The 22179-nt window shown below is 46.8% G+C and overlaps 1 protein-coding gene across 1 annotated transcript in view; it reads left to right on the forward strand.

The window, feature by feature from the left end:
- Positions 1-2036: 2036 nt before the first annotated feature.
- The window catches only part of ttll12 (tubulin tyrosine ligase-like family, member 12), a 37552-nt gene continuing 17409 nt past the window's right edge, over positions 2037-22179 (forward strand). Inside the window, exons 1-8 of the mRNA XM_055650221.1 lie at positions 2037-2215; positions 4203-4360; positions 6475-6673; positions 9270-9429; positions 11124-11257; positions 13225-13301; positions 16417-16533; positions 17567-17761. Coding sequence (XP_055506196.1) covers positions 2090-2215; positions 4203-4360; positions 6475-6673; positions 9270-9429; positions 11124-11257; positions 13225-13301; positions 16417-16533; positions 17567-17761 — 1166 coding nt within the window. The 5' untranslated portion in view covers positions 2037-2089. The remainder of the gene's footprint in view (positions 2216-4202; positions 4361-6474; positions 6674-9269; positions 9430-11123; positions 11258-13224; positions 13302-16416; positions 16534-17566; positions 17762-22179) is intronic.

A 22179-nucleotide genomic window follows, 5' to 3' on the forward strand; every position in this document is an offset into this window, starting at 1 on the left:
CGGCAGCTAAGGAAACACAACCTGCCACAGGCAATGATGGTCCAATTCTATACAGCCATCATAGAGTCTGTCCTCACCTTCTCCATCATGGTCTGGTTTGGCTCAGCCACCAATGCAACCTTCCCCCCATTGACAAACTGTACACTGCAAGAGCCAGGAAACGAGCGGGTAAGATCATCTCTGACCCCTTTCACCCTGGCCACAAACTCTTTGAATCACTTCCCTCTGGAAGGCGACTCCGGACTGTCAAAACCGCCACAGCCAGACATAAAAACAGCTTTTTTTCCACTGGTAGTAGCTCTACTCAGTAAACAAAAGTCTGTAGCCTCTTTTTGCTCTGGTATTTTATTTCATTCACGTTTAAACTGTAATGTTTTATTATTAATGTTTGATGTTTTATGTGTCATTCTTAATTGTTACTGTATGTTGTGTTGTTACTTGTGAGCGGAGTACCAAGGCAAATTCCTTGTATGTGTATTGGCCAATAAACATATTCATTCATTCATTCATTCATACATTCATTCATTCAGACCAAAGGCATTTTTCTTCTACAGAAGCCAATTAACCTACAAACTCACAAATCTTTGGGATGTTATCCCAGCTGTTATCCAGACAAATGAACCATCCTACCACAACTAGAGAGCAGTCCTAAACTACTATCTACCTCATTGGGGACCCTCGGACTATCTTTCATCGGAGCTTACTGACTTTATCTTGCACTAAACGTTATTCCCTTTTCAAGTATCTGTACACTGTGGATGGCTCGATTGTAATCGTGTATTGTCTTTCTGCTGACTGGTTAGCATGCAACAAAAGCTTTTCAATGTACCTCGGTACATGTGATAATAAAATTAATTAAAACTGTGGGAGGAAACCGGAACACCTGGAGGGAACGCATGTATTCACAGGGAGAACGTGCAAACTCCACACAGTTAACACCCGGGTTCAGGATTGAACCTGGGTTCCTGGGCATTGCGAGATAACAGCTTTGTCACTGTCGGAGATGCTCTGTAGAGTGAGTCTGAATAAATGTCCCGACCCGAAACGTCACCTGCCCATTTTCTCCAGCGATGCCGCATGATCTGCTGAGTTAGAAACATAGAAACATAGAAAATAGGTGCAGGAGGAGGCCATTCGGCCCTTCGAGCCAGCACCACCATTCATTGTGATCATGGCTGATCATCCCCAATCAATAACCCGTGCCCGCCGTCTCCCCATATCCCTTGATTCCACTAGCCCCTAGAGCTCTATCTAACTCTCTCTTAAATCCATCCAGTGACTTGGCCTCCACTGCCCTCTGTGGTAGGGAATTCCATAAATTCACAACTCTCTGGTTACTCCAGCATGCTGTTGAATTACTCCAGCATTCTGTGTCTATCTTTGACATCTGCATTTTCTTGTTAGTACTTTCTGTTGATTAGGTTGTATATATGTAGCAAATTTGTGCAACATGAATGACTTTACATTGGAACCGGTGGGTATCTACACAAACATGCTGGTTTACAAAGTTCTGGAGTAACACGGCGGGTCAGGCGGCATCTCTGGAGATCATGGATAGGTGGCGTTTTGGGTCGGGACCCTTCTGCAGACTGGGAGTATGCAATGTAGCTTCAATGTGGCTAATTGTACAATTGCTATTCCTCCAGTTTATTCATTCATTAATTACATTTGAAAATTCCCTTCTTAGCAGAAACAGTGAAGCAATTGTTTTTCACAAAATGCTGGAGTATTTTGATAGAATCCCTGGAGAAAAGGAATAGGTGAGGTTTCAGGTTGGAACTCTTCTGAAGGTTCCTGACCCCGAAATATCTCCTATTCCTTTTTCTCCAGAGATGCTGCCTGACCCGCTGTGTTACTCCAGCACTTTGTGTCTATGTTCGGTAACAAAGCAGCACCTGCAGTTCCTTCCTGCAGCAGTTGTTTTTCAGTGGACTTTTGGAATTATGTGACTTCGCCTTGGATGACAATGAAAGCTATTTTCTGTCGGCCGAGATAATTCGCGTAGGGGGAAGACGTTGCCTTTAAGCGGCGGGGCGTGGACGTTGCCTTTAATCGGCGGCGCGCACGGAGCGCGGTGGCGGAGGTGAAGATGGAGCAGGGCCCGGAGCAGCAGCAGCAGTTCCAGCTGTTTGCAGATGTGCATGGCGCGGCGCTGCGAGCCTCGGGGGTTCCCCCGCTCTACTGGGAGAGTTTGCAACAGAAGCTGGCGCAGGAGGTGGTTGCATTTCACGGTTTGCAGCGGGTGGAGGTCTGGCCATGTATTTGCAACGTTGCATTTCACGGTTTGCAGCGGCCATGTCTTTGCAGCGTGCATGTGGGTCTGGCCATGTCTTTGCAACGTTGCATTTCACGGTTTGCAGCGGCCGCAGCGTGCATGTGGGTCTGGCCATGTTGCAGCGGGGTGGAGGTCTGGCCATGTGTTTGCAACGTTGCATTTCACGGTTTGCAGCGGCCGCACCGTGCATGTGGGTCTGGCCATGTATTTGCAACGTTGCATTTCACGGTTTGCAGCGGCCGCACCGTGCATGTGGGTCTGGCCATGTGTTTGCAACGTTGCATTTCACGGTTTGCAGCTGCTATACCGTGGGTCGGGGTCTGACCATGTGTTGCAGTGACTACTACCGTTTCATCTGTGTTTAAAAAACAATACATCGTTTCATGTATCCATAGGCCAACAATGCAAGGGCCACAGTGGGATACTGTCACTTAAAAGTTGTAGCCCAGGCTAGCAGATCAGAAGCATCAAAGGGCATACGTGGTGAAATTTAAATTACCCAGAATTGGTCACCAGTTGGAGAGTCATAGAGTCCTACAACTTGGAAACAGGCCCTTTGTCCCATAGCTCCATAGATGCTGCTGCACCTGCTGAGTTTCTCCAGCATTTTTGTCTACCTTCAATTTTCCAGCATCTGCTGTTCCTTCTTAAACAAGTGTTGGGTAACTCGGACAGCATCTCTGGAGAAAAAGGATGGATGACATTTTGGGTTGGGACCTTTCTTCAGTCGAAATCAAAGATACTAAGAGGGAACTGCAGATGCTAGAAAATCGATGGTAGACAAAAATGCTGGAGAAACTCAGCGGGTGAGGCAGCATCTATGGAGCGAAGGAAATGGGCGACGTTTCGGTTCGAGACAGATACTCCTCTAGTATCTTTGGTTGAAACGTCACCGATCCATGTTCTGCACAGATGCTGCCTGACCTGCTGAGTCACTGTTGAAGTGCATTTTAATTGTTTAAGTGTGGAGCAGGTGATTAACTTTGAATTTGTTGTGGACAAAAATTAAAACCGTGGCTGCAGCAGTTCATTAAACTTAGTAAATGTTGGAAAGGATTTGGAACATGGAACAGTACAGTGCAGGAACAGGCCCTTCGGCCCACAATGCCCGTGCTGAACATGACGCTAAGATAAACCACTCCTCTTCCTGCACATGATCCATATCCCCTGCATATCCACCTGCCAATGTAAAGCATCTTAAAACACCACTGTCTTAACTGTCTCCACCATGGCCATGTGTTCCAGGCACCCACCACCCTGTGCACGTGTGGCAACATGAAACTACTCCTGCACATTAACTTTAAACTTTGCCCCTATTAACCTCGGGTACTGACCATGTGGAGTTTGCACGTTCCCCCTGTGACCGCGTGTGTCCCCTCCCTCCGGTTTCCTCCCGTATCCCAAGACATGGGTTTGTAGATGAATTGAAACTCTGTAAAATGGCCTCCAGTGTGCAGTGAGTGGATGCGAAAGTGGGATTAAATAGATCCTCGGCCCAACTTGTTCCAGCTACATTAGTCCCACCTGATAGACCTGTGTTTGATCCATATCCCTCCAAACCTGTCTTATCCATGTACCTGTCCAAATTTATTTAAAATGTTGGGATAGTCCCTGCCTAGTGTGAACAGATGGTCAGCGTGGACTCGGTGGGCTGAAGAATGGTCCCGACCTGAAACGTCACCCATTCCTTCTCTCCAGAGATGCTGCCTGTCCCGCTGAGTTACTCCAGCCTTTAGTGTCTATCTTGCGGGCTGAAGGGCGTTTTTGTTCCGTGCTGTATCTCTAAACTAACCTGAACGAAACAAACAGATGCTCCCTGACCCACTGAGTTCTTCCAGCATTTTTTCTTGCGCAAGGTTCCAGCAACAGCAGTCTTGTGCCTTCATTTTGCTGCAATGTAAGCTGATGAGCTGTGCATTGCGTTCAGGTGTTCGATGCAGGAGATGCGTTTGGGATCATGCGAGTGGAAGATGAGGCCGATGAAGATGATTCGGAGGAGAAGGTGTCACTTAACCCTGGGACGCCCCTCATTTATCAAGTAACCATCACCAAAGAAGATGGACTTCAGGCTGCAGATGCCAATAGGTAAGGAACGCCTCTAGTCCTGTCTTTTGTGTCGGAGAGCATGGAAACAGGCTCTTCGGCCCAACTTTGCCCACCCCGACCGACATGTCCCATCTACACCAGTCCCACCTGCCTGCGTTTGGTCCATATCCCTCCAAACCTGTCCCATCCAGGCACCTGTCTAATTGTTTCTGAAACGTTCCACTAGTCCCTGCCTCAACCATCTCCTCTGGCAGCTCGTTCCATACACCCACTAAACACTGCGGCACGGTGGCGCAGCGGTAGAGTTGCTGCCTTACAGCGCCAGAGACCCGGGTTCCATCCCGACTAGTTGGCCAGCACGGACTCGATGGGCCGAAAGACCTGTTTCCACACCCTGTGTCTCTGAACTCTAAAGCGGTTGACATTTCTCAATGTGCATCCCTGGAACAGCCTGCTAATCATAGATCCTCTGTAACACTGGTCCGTACTCACCGCTATTTTATATATTTATTGTTTTTATTGTAGTCAATGTATATATTATGAATAATAGTTAATATTATACAATACATAAAGAGAATAACATGAATTGATGTTACTGTCGGAGTAGGCATTTAAACGAGTGGAGCGATTGCGCGATTGCAGATCCACTGTGACTAACGTACAGAGTCGCCTGGGTTGGACGCCATCTCGGATCATTAGTATGTGTAATACAGGTGCACAACCTTTTATCCGGTGTTCCGGAAACCGAAAAACTCCGAAAACCGGCCATTTTTTCCAGGATGTCGTCTGCACACCAAAGCTCGCGTTTGGCGCCAAACTTGACCCGCAACGACCCACGGTCAACCCAGGTCTGTACTACTGTAGCAGCTGCCTCCTCCCCGGAGACCGGGGAGACACTTAAACATCTGTAAATCATTGTTTAAATGTTAGTCAGTTAGTTTGGAGGGCTTTTATGTGAAAGGGGGGGAGGGGGGGGGGGGGGGGGGGTTGAAGGGTAAACTTTAATTCTTAGTCCCCTACCTGGTCGGAGAGGCGGGGAGCGGTCAATGCCTTACCGGGTCGCCGTGCAGTAAGCTCCGCAGCGCTGTGGCCGCCAACTCCCAGCTGGGGCTGCGGGTGGCGCCGGTTGTAGCTCCGACCCCGGCAACTCTACCCCTGGCTGCGCGGCGCTCCAAATCCACCGCAGCCCCAGATCCGCAAATGTTGGGAGTCGGCGGCGTCGCAGCGCTGGGATACCAGCGGGGAGCGGGCAATGCCTTACCGGGTCGCCATGCGGTAAGCTCCAGGGCGCTGAGGCCGCCTTCTCCCAACATTCGCGGAGCTGGGACTGCGGGCGGCGCTGGATTTGGAGCGCCTCGCAGCCAGGGGTCGAGTTGCCGGGGTCGGAGCTCCAACCGGCGCCGCCCGCGGCCGGATGGAGCCCCCAGCTCCGCGATGTTGGGAGTCGCCGACCAGGTAGGGGACTAAGAATTAAAGTTTCCCCCTTCACCCCACCACCACCACATAAAATCTCTCCAAACTAACTGACTAACATTTATGCAATGATTTACAATGATTCCCCGGTCTCCGGGGAGGAGGCAGCCGCTCCAGACTTTTCAAGCCGCCCGCTCTACCTACCTAATCTATGCTAAAGATCTTCCATTCGGAAATCCGAAAATGTCCGAAATCCGACAAGTGTCTGGTCCCAAGGCTTTCGGATAAAAGGTTGTGCACCTGTACAGCGTTGGCGTGCGGGGATCACAGGTCGGCGCGGAATGGGGCCGAAGGATCTGTTTCCGTGCTTCTCTGAACTCAACTATGTTCACATACCCTGTTGGGCTGCTGCAGGTAAAGGGCCTGTCCCACTTGCCGATTTTTTCGGCGACTGCCGGCAAATATTGACTGACGTATCAGGTCACCGAAAAATACGCGGCGGTGACGCGGCGCGATGACGTGTGACGCGCGGTGTTTTTTTTAAATGTCGCAACAATTGTTTTTGTCGCCGCTGGATGTCTAAAATCTTTAGGCGTCACTGCTATGACGCTGGCAATATCGCTAATTGGGACAGGCCCTTAAGAATTTCATCGTTATGTGTTTCAGGGCATACGACAATAAAACGCTCTTGATGTTTTACAGAAGAAAAACTCTCTGATTGATGTGTTCCTGCCTTACAGTATTTTCTTAATAGACCACGCTTGGACCTACCGGGTGGACCAAGCCCGTCAGCAGCTATGGGATACCCCTGGCTTGCTGCACCGGATGGCCAACCTCACTGGCGTTGAATTCCACGGAGAGGTCCCAGACGATGATACCATTGACAGTGTCTTAGCCGACTTGTGGGCTTTCAGCCACACCTATAAGCTATCGCAGGGGGTAAGAGAAATGTGATTTTAAAAGACAAATTGATACCAATTTAAAAAAATATAAAAATCATACAATACTCAATTGGGGCTGCGTCATTGAATTTCCGCAGAATTAGTTCTTTATTGATAGTAGATTTAATTTAATTTTTACCTAGTCCACAGCTAACAACTGTTTCCTTTATCATCGTTACTATTTTCTTTGCATATCTTTCATTCATTTGTTTTATATCACTGCCTATATCTCGTTTCCCTTTTCCTGGACTCTCAGTCTGAAGAAGGGTCTCGACCTGAAACGTCACCTATTCCTTTACTCCAGGGATGCTGTCTGTCCAGCTAAGTTACTCCAGCTTTTTGTGCCTATCAAAGATTTAATTTAGTTAGTTCAGTTTATTATTGTCACGTGCACAGTGGTACAGCGTAAAGCTTTTTTGTTGTGCGCTATCCAGTCAGCGATCAGATTCAACACGATTACAATCGTGCAGTCCACAGTGTACAAGATACTGGATAAAATGTATGACGTGTGGCGCAAGATCAAATGTGTTTGGTTCCTGGGGGATTTGAATGTTAAATACCTTTTGCTGCCTTGCATCCATTGTAAGTGAGGGTGGCGTAGCAGGAGAGCTGCTGCCTCACTGCACCAGAGACCCGGGTTCGATCCTGACCTCGGGTGCTGTCTGTGTGGAGTTTGCACGTTCTCCCCGTGACTTGATGGGTTTCCTCCGGGCACTAAGGTTTCTTTCCACATCCAAAGGATATGTGGAATTGCAGGTTAATTGGCCTCTGCAAATTGCCCTGTGATGTGTAGGCAGTGGACACGAAAGTGTGACAACATAGAACTATTGTGAACAGGTGATCGGTGGACTCGGTGGGCCGAAGGGCCTGTTTCCATGCTGTAGTTTTCAATCAATCAGTGCTCCAAACAGTGACCAGCTTTGTGATTTTAATTAACCAATATTAATAATAAAACCATTTTGTGTAGGAAGGAATGCGGATGCTGGTTTAAACTGAAGACAGACACAAAATGCTAGACTAACTCAGCGGGACAGGCAGCATCTCTGGAAAGAAGGAATGGGTGACGTTTCCGGTCCAGACCCTTCTTCAGTCTGTAGTCGGGGGAGAGAGAGATACATAGATAAGGAAGTGTAAGGTGTGAAAACGGGATGAAGGTTAAAGAAACCCAAAATAGATCATTGTTCGTCATCTGTCTCGACCCGAAACGTCACACATTCCTTCTCTCCAAAGATGCTGCTTGACCCGCAGAGCTAGTCCAGCAGCATCTTCAAAACTGCTTTGGGTCACTTTGTGTGGCTGAGGGGGACTTCATCTCCTTGATCTACTCCACCTCCAAGCTGATTCAGTTTCCCAGCCCATTGCTCTTGGCCTTAGGGGAGTGGATTTTGTTGCGTGCTTACCAGTCAGCGGAGAGACCATACGTGACTACAATCGAGCCGTCCACAGTGTATAGATACACGGTAAAGGGAATAACGTCTGGTGTCTGGTAAAATTCAATTTAGTCCGAGGGTCTCCAGTGAGGTAGATAGTAGCTCAGGACAGTTCTCTAGTTGTTGATAGGATGCTTCAGTTGTGGGATACCATGGAAATAGTGTGAATGGGTGTTCAGTGGTCAGCATGGACCCAGTGGGCTGAAGGGCCTGTTTCCATGCTGCATCTCTATACTATACTAAATCAGCAGTTCACATTGGCATAAGGTTAAAACACTCTGTATTCAAATTCAGGCCTTTGCTGCTTTTTATACTGAAAGAAATGTTATTTTACGGTGAAGAGGCCATTTGTTATAGAGTCGCACAGCATGGAAACAGGCCCTTCGGCCCAACTTGCCCACACCGGCCAACATGTCCCAGCTACGCTAGTCCTACTTGCCCGCATTTGGCCAATATCCCTCCAAACCTGTCCTATCCCATGTACCTGTCTAACTGTTTCTTAAACGTTGCGATAGTCCCTCCCTCGACTACCTCCTCTGGCAGCTCATTCCATACACCCTTTGTGTGAGAAGGTTACCCATCAACCTCCTATTAAATCATTTCCCCTTCACCTTAAACCTGTGGACTCTGGTCCTCGATTCACCTACTCTGGGCAAGAGACTCTGTGCATCTACCCAATTTATTGTGAAGATAGACACAAAAAGCTGGAGTGACTCAGCGGGATCGGCAGCATATCTGGGGAGCGACGTTTCGGGTCGAGACCTTCTTCAGATCTATTCCTCTGATGATTTTACACACCTCAGGTAGACAAAAATGCTGGAGAAACTCAGCGGGTGCGGCAGCATCTATGGAGCGAAGGAATTGGGCAATGTTTCGGGCCGAAGCCATTATTCAGATTTTATACACCTCTGTAAGATCACCCCTCATCCTCCTGCGCTCCAGGGAATAGAATCCCAGCCTGCTTCGACCTCTCCCATTTGGGTCGGACACCCTTGCCCCTGACAACATCCTCGGAAAATTGAACCGTTTTTCCCCCGCCGGTGGTGGCGCAAGAATCGGATGTAAACTGAGCGTCGGAGGTGAGGGGATGGCTGACATGCGGGATTGCGGGCGGATTATTGCAACACGCAGCAAACTAACTGCAGTTCTTGCATCCTCCCACAGACAGCAGAAGAGCGGGTGCCGATTTGGTACGTGATGGACGAGTTTGGGTCTCAAATCCGGCACTCGGACGAACCCACGTTCCAAGTGGTTCCTTTCTTTTACGGGCCGGCACAGGTGGCTTTCTCTCTGCTCTGGCCCCTGCGTGACCTCGCCCACGGTGGTGAGTGGAAATCCTCGCCCTTGTTTCTTAAAATTATTATACATTTTTACTATTTTGCTGTTCGCCTTTGGGCTGGATGGATCTGGTCGCAAATTGTATTAACTTAACACAATCTGTACCTTTCATTGTTGGGAGGTCTGAACAGAAGACTTGGGGCAGCGCGGTGGCGCAGCGGTAGAGTCGCTGCCTTACAGCGCCGGAGACCCGGGTTCGATCACGACTACGGGTGTTTACTGTGCGGAGTTTGCACGTTCTACCCACGACCTACGTGGCTTTTTCTCGATGACATCTTCAGTTTCCTCCCACACTCCAAAGACGTACAGGCTTGTAGGTTAATTGGCTTGGTGTAAATGTAAAATTGTCCCTAGTGGGTGTAGGATGGTGTTAGTGTGCCGGGATCACTGGTTGTGCTGGCTCGGTGGGCCGAAGGGCCTGTTTCCGCGCTGTATCTCTCAACTAAAGTGGCTGTTAATTAGTAAGGTCATGGGGAGACGACAGAAGAATGGAGTTGAGGAGGAGAAATAGATCAGTCATGATTGAATGGCTGAGCAGACTAAATGGGCCGAATCAGCTTCTGTGTCTCATGATCTAAAAATGGTCCCTTTAAATTTACGCAGAATCTATAAATTCAGATTTATAGATCAATATTTATTGCTTTGTGCCTCTTTAGTAAACCAACAACTAAACTGTGGGTGTTCCCTACATAATGGGAGGGGGTTGCATTCTTAGAAAACAATTTATATTGGGATTTCTTGCAACATAGAACCTATGTTCATTCATTCATTCTTCATTTGCACAAGAGGCAACATACAAGAGTTGTAAATAAAATATTGTCTTTACTTTTAGTTTAGTTTAGAGATACAGCGCGGAAACAGGCCCTTCGGCCCACCAGGTCCGCGCCGACCAGCGATCCCCGCATACTAACTATCCCACACACACACACACACACTAGGGACAGTTTTTACATTTTACCAAGCCAATTAACCTACAAACCTGTACGTCGTTCGAGTGTGGGAGGAAACCGAAGATCTCGGGGGAAAACCCACACAGGTCTTAGGGAGAACGTACAAACTCTGTACAGACAGCACCCGTCGTCGGGATCGAACCCGCGTCTCCGGTGCTGCATTTGCTGTAAGGCAGCAACTCTACCTCTGCGCCACCGTGCCTTATGTTTTTTTTCATGTAAATACCATGAGAATGAATTCTTTATCTCAGATTGTCCTTTAAATGACGTTCCTTTAGAAAGGAGAGGGGGAGGAATTTCTTTAGTCAGAGGGTGGTGAATCTGTGGTATTCTTTGCCTCAGAAGGCTGTGGAGGCCAAGTCACTGGATGTTTTGAAGGCAGAGATATATAGATTCATCATTAGTACGGGGTGTCAGAGGTTATGGGGAGAAGGCAGGAGAATGGGGTTGGGAGGGAGAGATAGATCAGCCATGATTGAATGGCGGAGCCGATTTGATGGGCCGAATTCTGCTCCTATCACTTACGACCCTATTTTCAAATAGTGTTTCGCAAATTCCGTAAGGGCGGGTTTCTGTTTCCCAAATAGTTGAAGCCCATTTAAGATACAAATGGTGTGAAGAACCAGTTTGATATGAGTTGTGGAGAGTGACGTGTTGCTTATGTCGTGGGGAGAGTGTGAAGTGTTGCAGGTGAACCACGTCTGAAAGCCTTATTGCTTGTTTTGTGCAGAGGAAGTCACGTGGGATCACGCACACGGTGAGCAGAATCCTCTCGTCAGGCAATGCAGGCTGTTGCCTTGGCAACCCGCTGATTTTAAGGGCATCGATGCCAGTGTCAGTGAACCTCCAGAAGAATATTTTAAGGTAAGGACTTGGACTGGTGTCGTTTGGTTGCTGTGAAACGGAGCAAGAATTTGACTTTGGACACACAGCGCAGGAGTAACTCAGCGGGTCAGGCAGCATTATCGTGTGTACCTCGGCACACGTGATAATAAAATAAACACAACTCAAAGAACGTGGATGGGTGACATTTTGGGTCAGGACCCTTCTTCCAGAGTTCAACTTAAATGTTTTGTATTGCTTTGCATTCTTAACAAACTGAGCAGAATGACTACTAATTTGATACTTTACATATTATCTTATAACTATTTGTAATCCTGTGTGGAAAAAGAAGACAAATTGAGCTGGACAAGTTTGCCTCACACAGATAGCATTCCAGTCCAAGCTGGGAGTTTGGTGATTTAGTATAAGTGATAGGTTGGAACAGGAAATCAAATGGCACACATGCATGCTTGACTAATTCAAGTGCTCAGGAAGATTAAATTGTACTAAACTTTGGTTTAGAGTCAAAGATAGACGCAACATGCTGCAGTAACTCAGCGGGTCAGGCAGCATCTTTGGAGAAAATGGTTAAGTAACGGCAACTGAACCGTCCTCTCACCAACTAGAGAACGGTCCTGACCTACCATCTACCTTATCGGAGACCCTTGGACTATCTTTAATTGGACTTTACTGGACTTTATCTTGCAATAAACGTTAATCCTTTTACCCTGTATCTGTGGACGGTCTGATTGTAGTCACGGTCTGATCAGTAGTCTTTTCGCTGACTAGATAGCACGCAACAAAAAAGCTTTTCACTGTACCTCGGCACGTGACAATAATAAACTAAACTAGATGTTTCGGGACGGGATCCTTCTTCACACCTTTTGTGGTAGGAAAGGGTGATGGGTGGGTGTAAGAAAACTGTGTGTGAGAAAACTGTGTGTGTTCCATATTTCCATCATTAATTTTCATGAGTAGGAAAGAACTGCAGGTGCTGGTTTAAATCGAAGATAGAAACATAGAAAATAGGTGCAGGAGTAGGCCATTCGGCCCTTCGAGCCTGCACCGCCATTCAATATGATCATGGCTGATCATCCAACTCGGTATCCTGTACCTGCCTTCTCTCCATGCCCCCTGATCCCTTTAGCCACAAGGGCCACATCTAACTCCCTCTTAAATATAGCCAATGAACAGGCCTCAAATACCTTCTGTGGCAGAGAATTCCAGAGATTCACCACTCTCTGTGTGAAAAATGATTTTCTCATCTCGGTCCTAAAAGATTTCCCCCTTATCCTTAAACTGTGACCCTCTTGTTCTGGACTTCCCCAACATCGGGAATAATCTTCCTGCATCTTGCCTGTCCAACCCCTTAAGAATTTTGTACGTTTCTATAAGATCCCCCCTCAATCTTCTAAATTCTAGCAAGTACAAACTGAGTCTATCCAGTCTTTCTTCATATGAAAGTCCTGCCATCCCAGGAATCAGTCTGGTGAACCTTCTCTGTACTCCCTCTATGGCAAGAAGATGGACACAAAATTCTCGTGCAGTGAATTTAAAGTGACAAGTGAAATCGAAGATACGACAGTACCTTCAGGAATACAAAAACAGAGAGACAGCACGATCAGAGGTGACTGTGAAGGAAAAGAGACAAAGTGCTGGAGTAACTCAGCAGGACAGGCAGCATCTCTGGAGAGAAGGAATGGGTGGATGACGTTTCGGGTCGAGACCCTTCCTCAGACTGATGTCAGGGGAGTGAGCGGGACAGAGATAAAATGTAATCGGAGACAGTAAGACTGGTCGGTGAACTGGGAAGGAGGAGGGGGATGGAGAGGATGGGAAAGCAAGGACTACTTGAAGTTTGACAAGTCAATTTTCATGACCTGGGCCCCATTGATTTTTTTTTACAGCACCTCTGTTGATATTCTGTCGAGGTAAGAAGGTCAAGAATATAAGAATACATTTTGTTTATTGTTTTGAAATATTAATGAGATTCACATTCTGAATTCCAGGCAGTTTTCACCGACAACAACGAGAAACTCCCTCTGCCAATCGAACCACCAGTTTACCAGAAGGATAAAATTTTCAAGTATGCTTAAATCTTTTTTTGCCATTTCATTTTTCTCTCTTATCTGAAAATAATGATGGTGTTAGAAACATAGACATAGAAACATAGAAATTAGGTGCAGGAGTAGGCCATTCGGCCCTTTGAGCCTGCACCGCCATTCAATATGATCATGGCTGATCATCCAACTCAGTATCCTGTACCTGCCTTCTCTCCATACCCCCTGATCCCTTTAGCCACAAGGGCCACATCTAACTCCCTCTTAAATATAGCCAATGAACTGGCCTCAACTACCTTCTGTGGCAGAGAATTCCAGAGATTCACCACTCTGTGTGAAAAATGTTTTTCTCATCTAGGTCCTAAATTATTTCCCCCTTATCCTTAAACTGTGACCCCTCGTTCTGGACTTCCCCAACATTGGGAACAATCTTCCTGCATCTAGCCTGTCCAACCCCTTAAGAATTTTGTAAGTAAGTGTTGCTTTTCTCAACCCATCAACTAATAATAGTCCTCCACTGTCAGAGTGAGGCCCAATGCAAATTGGAGGAACAGCACCTCATATTTTGCTTGGGCAGCTTACACCCCAGCGGTATAAACATTGGTTTCTCTAACTTCAAGTAACACTTGTAACCCCTCTCTCTACATCCCTCCCCCACCCAAGTCATTGTACTCGTCTCTAGTTTCATTGTCTATAACTCATTTTCACCTAGCCCATAGCTGCCAATGGACAGCTTCCTTGATCATCGTTACTTTTTTGCACTTGTATCACTTCTTTGTTCTATATCTCTCTACATCACCGTCTCTATCTCTCGTCTCCCACTCCCCTGACACAGTCTGAAGAAGGGTCTTGACCCAAAACGTCACTCATTCCTTCTCTCCAGAGATGCTGCCTGACCCGCTGGAGTTACTCCAGCATTTTGTGTCTAACTGATAATAGCTGTTAGATCCAACAGCCTTTTTACTGTCTGAACTTTCTCATCCATGTACCAACTGTCTGGTCTTCCCTGTGTCCAATTTGAACGATCTTTTAAAGCCATTAGCGACCACTAAACTTTCCCAAGAATACCATTATTCTCATTTGGACCCAACTAATTCCTTCTTTCAGAAGTTAAGATAGTGTGAACCTTCAAAACTATTGGAATTTGCTGTGAAATGCCTTCAGAAAATCTGCTAATACTCATATTGGAAAAGTCCCAAGTTTGAGAATATTCTGAGGGATGGAACACACATGTATTTAGATGACAAGGGGTGACTAGGGAGAGTCAGCATGGTTTTGTACGTGGGAGGTCATGTCCCGCATTAAAAAAACTTTTTTTTTTGAAGATGTGACCAAAAAAGCGGCAGCCCGTTGGCGCTGCGGCCAAGCTGCTGCCTTTCAGCTACGGCGACCCGGGTTCGATCCCGACTACGGGCGCTGTCTGTACGGAGTTTGCACGTTCTTCCTGTGACCACATGGGTTTACTCCGGGTGCTCCGGTTTCCTCCCACACTCCAAAGATGTGTAGGCTAATTGGCTTCTGTAAATTGTCCTGAGTGTGTTAGTGTATCGCTGGTTGGCACAGACTTGGTGGGCCGAAAGGCCTGTTTGCACACTGTATCTCAATACAAAACTAAATCAAGGAATGCTCTCATTCGGGGTTTTCTAATGATTTAAAAGATTTGACAGGCTGCTCGAAAGTATATGTCATGTCGGATAATTCACAACTGGTGAGGGAATAACTTAAAAATAAGGTGGTTCTGTTCATGTGTTGTACACTTTATATAAAAAATGTGAAAATTTGGTACTCTGTCTACCCAAAACCTGTTTAGGTTTAGTTTAGAGACACAGCACGGAAATAGGCCCTTTGGCCACCGAGTCCCCTCACACCAGTGCTATCCTACACACTAGGGACAATTTACAATTTTACCAAAGCCAGTTAATCTACAGACCTGTACGTCTTTGGAATGTGGGAGGAAATCGGAACACCCGGAGAAAACCCACGCAGGTCACGGGGAGAACATACAAACTCCGTACAGACAGCGCCCGTAGACAGGATCGAACCCGGGTCTCTGGCGCTGTGAGGCAGCAACTTTACCTCTGTGTCACGGTGCTGTACCAATGTTCTTTCACAGAGCGATTGTGGGAAATAAGGTTATTTGCCTGTCTTGAAGCTGCGTTGTCCCATATATCTTCTAATTTGTAATTTATCTTGGTACTCTCTTTTTGGAAGCTCGAAAGATGTTGAGACGAACTACTTGCATCAAATAAGGTCACAAGTGATAGGAGTAGAATTGGGCCATTCGGCCCATCCAGTCTACTGCACCCTTCAATCATAGCTGATCTATCTCTCCCTCCTGACCCCATTCTCCTGCCATCTCCCCAGAACCTCTGACATCTGTACTAACCTGGAGTATTGTGTGCCGTTTTGGTCCCCTAATTTGAGGAAGGACATTCTTGCTATTGAGGGAGTGCAGCGCAGGCTTACAAGGTTAATTCCTGGGATGGCAGGACTGTCATATGCTGAGAGAATGGAGCGGCTGGGCATGTACACATTGGAGTTTAGAAGGATGAGAGGGCATCTTATTGAAACATATAAGATTGTTAAGGGTTTGGACACGCTGGAGGCAGGAAACATGTTCCCGATGTTGGGGGAGTCCAGAACCAGGGGCCACAGTTTAAGAATAAGGGCTAAGCAATTTAGAACGGAGACGAGGAAACGCTTTTCTCACAGAGAGTTGTGAGTCTGTGGAATTCTCTGCCTCAGAGGGTGGTTGAGGCCGGTTCTCTGGATACTTTCAAGAGAGAGCTAGATAGGGCTCTCAAAGATAGCGGATTCAGGGGATAAGGGGAGAAGGCAGGCACGGGGTACTGATTGGGGATGATCAGCCACGATCACATTGAATGGTGGCTCGAATGCTGGCTCGAAGGGACGAATGGCCTACTCCTTCGTCTATTGTCTATTATCTATAATCAGGAATCTATTTATCTCTGCTTTAAATATATCCATTGACTTGGCCTCCGCAGCCTTCTGTGGCAAAGAGTTCCACAGATTCACCATCCTTTGACTAAAGAAATTCCTACTCATCTCCTTCCCAAAAGAACGTCCTTTAATTCTGAGCCTGTGCCCTCTCGTCATCTAACATCCGTGTTTTTCATTCAGGGTTTACTCGGATTTTAAGCAAGTGGTGGAGAATCTGGATGGCCCCCGCTTTGCCTTGACGGAAGATGAAGAGGAGGCCGATATTCTTTACTTGTACAATCATTTCAAAGACTACAGGTCAGTGACACGAGAATTTGCGGACGAGATGACTGACGTCAAAATTCAGCTTTCAGTGCATCAAAGGGGGGGAAAGTTGAACTGATAACGGGGAGAGGATTCAGAAATCGGAGGGGGCGAAGGGACGGGAGTGCAGTTGTAGGATTCCCAAAAAGTTCATTGGCAAGAAGATAGACACAAAACGCTGGAGTAACTCAGTGGGACAGGCAGCATCTCTGGAGAGAAGGAATGGGTGACGTTTTGCGTCGGGACTCTACTTCAGTCCTTTATTTAAGAGGCTTTTAGATAGGCACATGGGCTTGCATGGGATGGATGCCCATTTGGATTATGAGCAGCCAGGCCTCTTTCTTCTTTCGAGTCCATCATGTTACAAATGTTGACATCGCTGTCATCGTCCGTCCTGAAAAGGACGCAAGCTTCCGGCGACGATCAGTGGGAGCCATCACTTGTTACAATAGATGATGGTGGTAGCAGAATTAGCTCAGGATACTTCCAGTTTCCATTTTTCCAGCGACAGGGATGCTTCTGCTATGGGGCCAGCAGCCAGATAAGAATTGGTCTTGGCAACATGTTCGGCACAGACATTGTGGGCCGAATGGCCTGTTCTTGGGCTCTAAACTATGTTATAACTTCCTGCCTGTGTCAAGTCATTTCCATGTAGTGTGAGCTCCTGTTGGTTCTGACAAAAGACAAAATAGGTATTCATACTGGTTCCGTTTCTGACATATTAGGCCTCGCAGCACCAAATGCCCCGGTTCAATCCTGACTTCGGGGTATGCCTGTGCGGAGTTTGCACGTTCTCCCTGTGACCCCCCTCACTGTGGTTTCCTCCGGTCCCTCCGGTTTCCTCCCAATCCCAAAGATTTGTAGGTTGATTGGCCACTGCAAATTGTGGATTCGACGTGCAGTGGGTACAAAAGTGGGATGACATGAAACTAGTGTGCGGAGGGCCGCTGGTCGGTGAGGTCACGGTGAGGCCTGTTTCCCGCGCTGTATCTCTAAACTAAACTAAATGTGTTTGAACCCTTTGCAGGACTCTGAGTGAGCAGAGGCCCCGTGTCCTGGTGAATCAGTTCCCATGTGAAAACCTGGTGACGGTGAAGGACTGTTTGGCTGCTGTGGCTCGGCGGGCGGGAGGTGTGGATGGTCCAAAATGGCTGCCGATGACCTATAACCTTTGCACCGAGCTGCCTCAGTTTGTCAGCTGTTACCAGCAACGTCAAGACAGGTGGGCAACGCACAAGGTTTTCAATACTCAGCATAATTTAGAGATACAGCGAGGAATCAAGCCCTTCTGCCCACCTAGAGGCAACTTTTACATTTACACCAAGCCAATTAGCTTGCAAACCTGTACGTTTTTGGAGTGTGGGCAGAAACCGAAGATCTCGGCGAAAACCCACGCAGGTCACGGGGAGCATGTACAAAATCCGTACAGACAGCAGCCATAGGCAGGATCGAACCCGGGTCTCTGGCGCTGTAAGGCAGTAGCTCCACTGCTGGGAAAGAGTTAGTTATTAATCGATTGTTGTCATATTTAAGCTTCCCTGTTGTAAAAAAAACAATTGTATTGCATGATGGGATTTGGCCAAAATCATCATGACAAGGTTTTTTGTTTACTTAAGTTGAATAGTTCACAGCTCTCTTACAAAAAGTTTTTTAATGTAAATTGAAGAGATTAATCAGATAAGAAGGGGCCAGAGGATGCCATTGGAATGACTGGCTTTTGGCATAGAGTGAAAAACAACTCCATATATGGAGTTCCTTAACCTCCCCTTCCTTAACCCTCCCACCCTCCTCCCACTGTCTCCTCCCACCCTCCTATCCGCCCGCCCTCGGGCTCCTCCTCCTCCCCTTTTCCTTTCCTTCCCCCCCCCCCCCCCCCCCCCATCAGTCTGAAGAAGGGTTTCGGCCCGAAACTCCGCCTATTTCCTTCGCTCCGTAGATGCTGCTGCACCTGCTGAGTTTCTCCAGCATTTTTGTGTACCTTCTATATATGGAGATGGCTGAAGGTGTATTAACCCTGGTTTTCTGGTATTTCTTTGTGTGTGCTGCTGGTGTATTCAAATGTCAAATTGTTGCCTCTGGGCAAGAACGGAACTCACTATCAACACATGGAGGGGACAGGGGACACAATTTTTTGGCGGCCACGCGCGCATGTGCACACGCACGCGAGGCATCGGAGGCTCAATCCAGCGTTAAATGCAGCTCAACTGTGCCTGTCTCGCCAGGTTAACTACAGCCCTGTCTGGACTGACGGGACACCAGCGCTGCATCTCCGCGCTGGCCATATTTCCCGCGAGTCCAGGCAGGTTAACCTGGCGGGGATGTCGCCCACCTCTCAAAACATGGGGGAGACCTGTCCCCTCTGGCCCCCCCGAGTTTTCCACCCCAGCCTCTGGGTCTCTAGGTCCACACCCATCAGACGTTAAATTAAAGCTTTGTATGGTCTTAAGAATTTGTACTTTGTCAATCTTTTTAAGTGAACTTTTACAGTTGCTCCACCATGCCGCCCAATGTCTGGCTGTGTTTGTCACTGTTGCTTGAAGTTTCGATTGATTTCCTGACTGGATTTCAGCAACATCGCACTTAAATTGCACTTAAATTTTACTGTTCCTTTTAAATTGGTTCTATTTCAGAGTTTTTTAATTTCCAGTTGCTCATGGTTCTTCTCTGCATAGCCTCTACAACAACAACAAGGAACCAGAATCTGCCCCTCAGTCTGAAGAAGGATCTCCACCCGAAACGTCACCTATTTCTTTTCTCCAGAGATGCTGCCTGAGCCTCTGAGTTCTGAGTTTTGCGACTATCTTCAGTGTAAACCAGCATGTGCAGTTCCTTCCCACACACCAGTATCTGCACTTCCCAGTTGCTATATTTCACTGCTCCAGCGTAGAACCTTCACAGGGATGGCGACTTTGAATATATTCTCTACCTCTCTCTGACCGGTTCTGTGAGACCCTCTCTTACTGACCCCTTCTGTGATTCCTGCTACTCTCCAGAGTCTGAATGAGGTCTCGACCCCGAAACGTCATCAATCCACGTTCTCCAGAAATGCTGCCTGACCCGCAGAGTTACTCCAGCACGTTGTCTCATTTTTTTAGTCATCTCTGACCCCTGTCATAGCTAGAAATTAGGTTGTATTCGGCCCTTCGAGCCTGAAGATGCTGATCATTGAATCCTCTCTTTGATCCCCTTAGCCACAAGGGCCACATCTAACTCCCTCTTAAATATAGCCAATGAACTGGCCTCAACTACCCACTGTGGCAGAGAGTTCCAGAGATTCACCACTCTCTGTGTGAAACCACTCTCTGTCTATCTGCTATCTGTCTATCTGTTATTTGTATTTCTGAAGATACTGTTGAATCCTCTATTTCACTTGTCAGTTTAAATTCACTGCACCAGAATTATGAATGGTACTTTAGCAGTGTGGAATGAACAAATTGCAAAGGGCGCTGTCTGTACTGAGTTTGTACCTTCTCCCCGTGACCTGCGTGGGTTGTCTTTGGAATCTCCGTTTTCCTCCCACACTCCGAAGACGTACAACATTGTACGTTAATTGGCTTGATATAATTGTAAATTGTCCCTCGTGTGTGTAGGATAGTGTTAGTGTGTTGGGATCGCTGGTCGGTGGGGACTCGGCGGAGGAAGGCCCTTTTTCTGCGCTGTATACGATACGATAATATTTTATTGTCAGAACAAGTCTGAAATTTGTTTTGCATCACTAAACTAAACTAAACTATCTCTAAATTAATCTAAGCTAAAGGTTATCAATCGTCAATGTGGGCTGCAGGACCTGTTTCCACGCTGTGTCTCTAAAGTAAACTAATGTAGGCTGCAGGACCTGTTTATCTCTAAAGTAAACTGAACTATATTACCTGTTCTCACATCCAAGGTAGAATATCACAGCTTTTTATGAAACTTGTGTTTAGGTGTGAACAATCTGAAAGCAGTAGATCAGTGCACCATCAGGAAGGATAACATTTTTCCCCCTCAACTAGCACTTCAGTTGAGGAACCAACGAGAGAGCTGGCTATTTTAGACTGGGTATTGAGTAATGAGGAAGGGTTAGTTAGTAGTCTTGTTGTGTGTGGCCCCTTGGGCAAGATTGACCATAATATGGTTGAGTTCTTCATTAGGATGGAGAGTGACATTGTTAATTCAGAAACAATGGTTTTGAACTTAAAGAAAGGTAACTTTGAGGGTATGAGACGTGAATTGGCCAAGATTGACTGGCAATTAATTCTAGAAGGGTTGACGGTGGATATGCAATGGAAGGCATTTAAAGACTGCATGGATGAACTACAAAAATTGTTCATCCCAGTTTGGCAAAAGAATAAATCAGGGAAGGTAGTGCATCCATGGATAACAAGGGAAATCAGGGATAGTATCAAAGTAAAGGATGATGCGTACAAACTAGCCAGAAAAAGCAGCATACCGGAGGACTGGGAGAAATTCAGAGACCAGCAGAGGAGGACGAAGGGCTTAATTAGGAAAGGAAAAATGGATTATGAAAGAAAACTGGCAGGGAACATAAAAACTGACTGCAAAAGTTTTTATAGATATGTGAAAAGAAAGAGATTAGTTAAAACAAATGTAGGTCCCTTGCAGTCAGAAACAGGTGAGTTGATCATGGGGAACCAGGATATGGCGGACCAATTGAATAAACTACTTTGGTTCCGTCTTCACTAAGGAACACAAATGATCTGCCGGAAATAGCAGGGGCCCGCGGGTCAAAGGAGGTGGAGGAATTGAGTGAGTGAAATCCAGGTTAGTCGGGAAGTGGTGTTGGGTAAATTGAATGGATTAAAGGCCGATAAATCCCCAGGGCCAGATAGGCTGCATCCCAGAGTACTTAAGGAAGTAGCTCCAGAAATAGTGGATGCATTAGTAATAATCTTTCAAAACTCTTTAGATTCTGGAGTAGTTCCAGAGGATTGGCGGGTAGCAAACGTAACCCCACTTTTTAAGAAGGGAGGGAGAGAGAAAACGGGGAATTACAGACCAGTTAGCCTAACATCGGTAGTGGGGAAACTGCTAGAGTCAGTTATTAAAGATGGGATAGCAGCACATTTGGAAAGTGGTGAAATCATTGGACAAAGTCAGCATGGATTTACGAAAGGTAAATCATGTCTGACGAATCTTATAGAATTTTTCGAGGATGTAACTAGTAGCGTGGATAGGGGAGAACCAGTGGATGTGGGTGTATCTGGACTTCCAGAAGGCTTTCGACAAGGTCCCACATAAGAGATTAGTATACAAACTTAAAGCACATGGCATTGGGGGTTCAGTATTGATGTGGATAGAGAACTGGCTGGCAAACAGGAAGCAAAGAGTAGGAGTAAACGGGTCCTTTTCACAATGGCAGGCAGTGACTAGTGGGGTACCGCAAGGCTCAGTACTGGGACCCCAGCTATTACAATATATATATTAATGATCTGGATGAGGGAATTGAAGGCAATATCTCCAAGTTTGCGGATGACACTAAGCTGGGGGGCAGTGTTAGGTGTGAGGAGGATGCTAGGAGACTGCAAGGTGACTTGGATAGGCTGGGTGAGTGGGCAAATGTTTGGCAGATGCAGTTTAATGTGGATAAATGTGAGGTTATCCATTTTGGTGGCAAAAACGGGAAAGCAGATTATTATCTAA

This window comes from Leucoraja erinacea, chromosome 19 (assembly GCF_028641065.1).
Source record: "Leucoraja erinacea ecotype New England chromosome 19, Leri_hhj_1, whole genome shotgun sequence".
NCBI lineage: Eukaryota > Metazoa > Chordata > Chondrichthyes > Rajiformes > Rajidae > Leucoraja > Leucoraja erinaceus.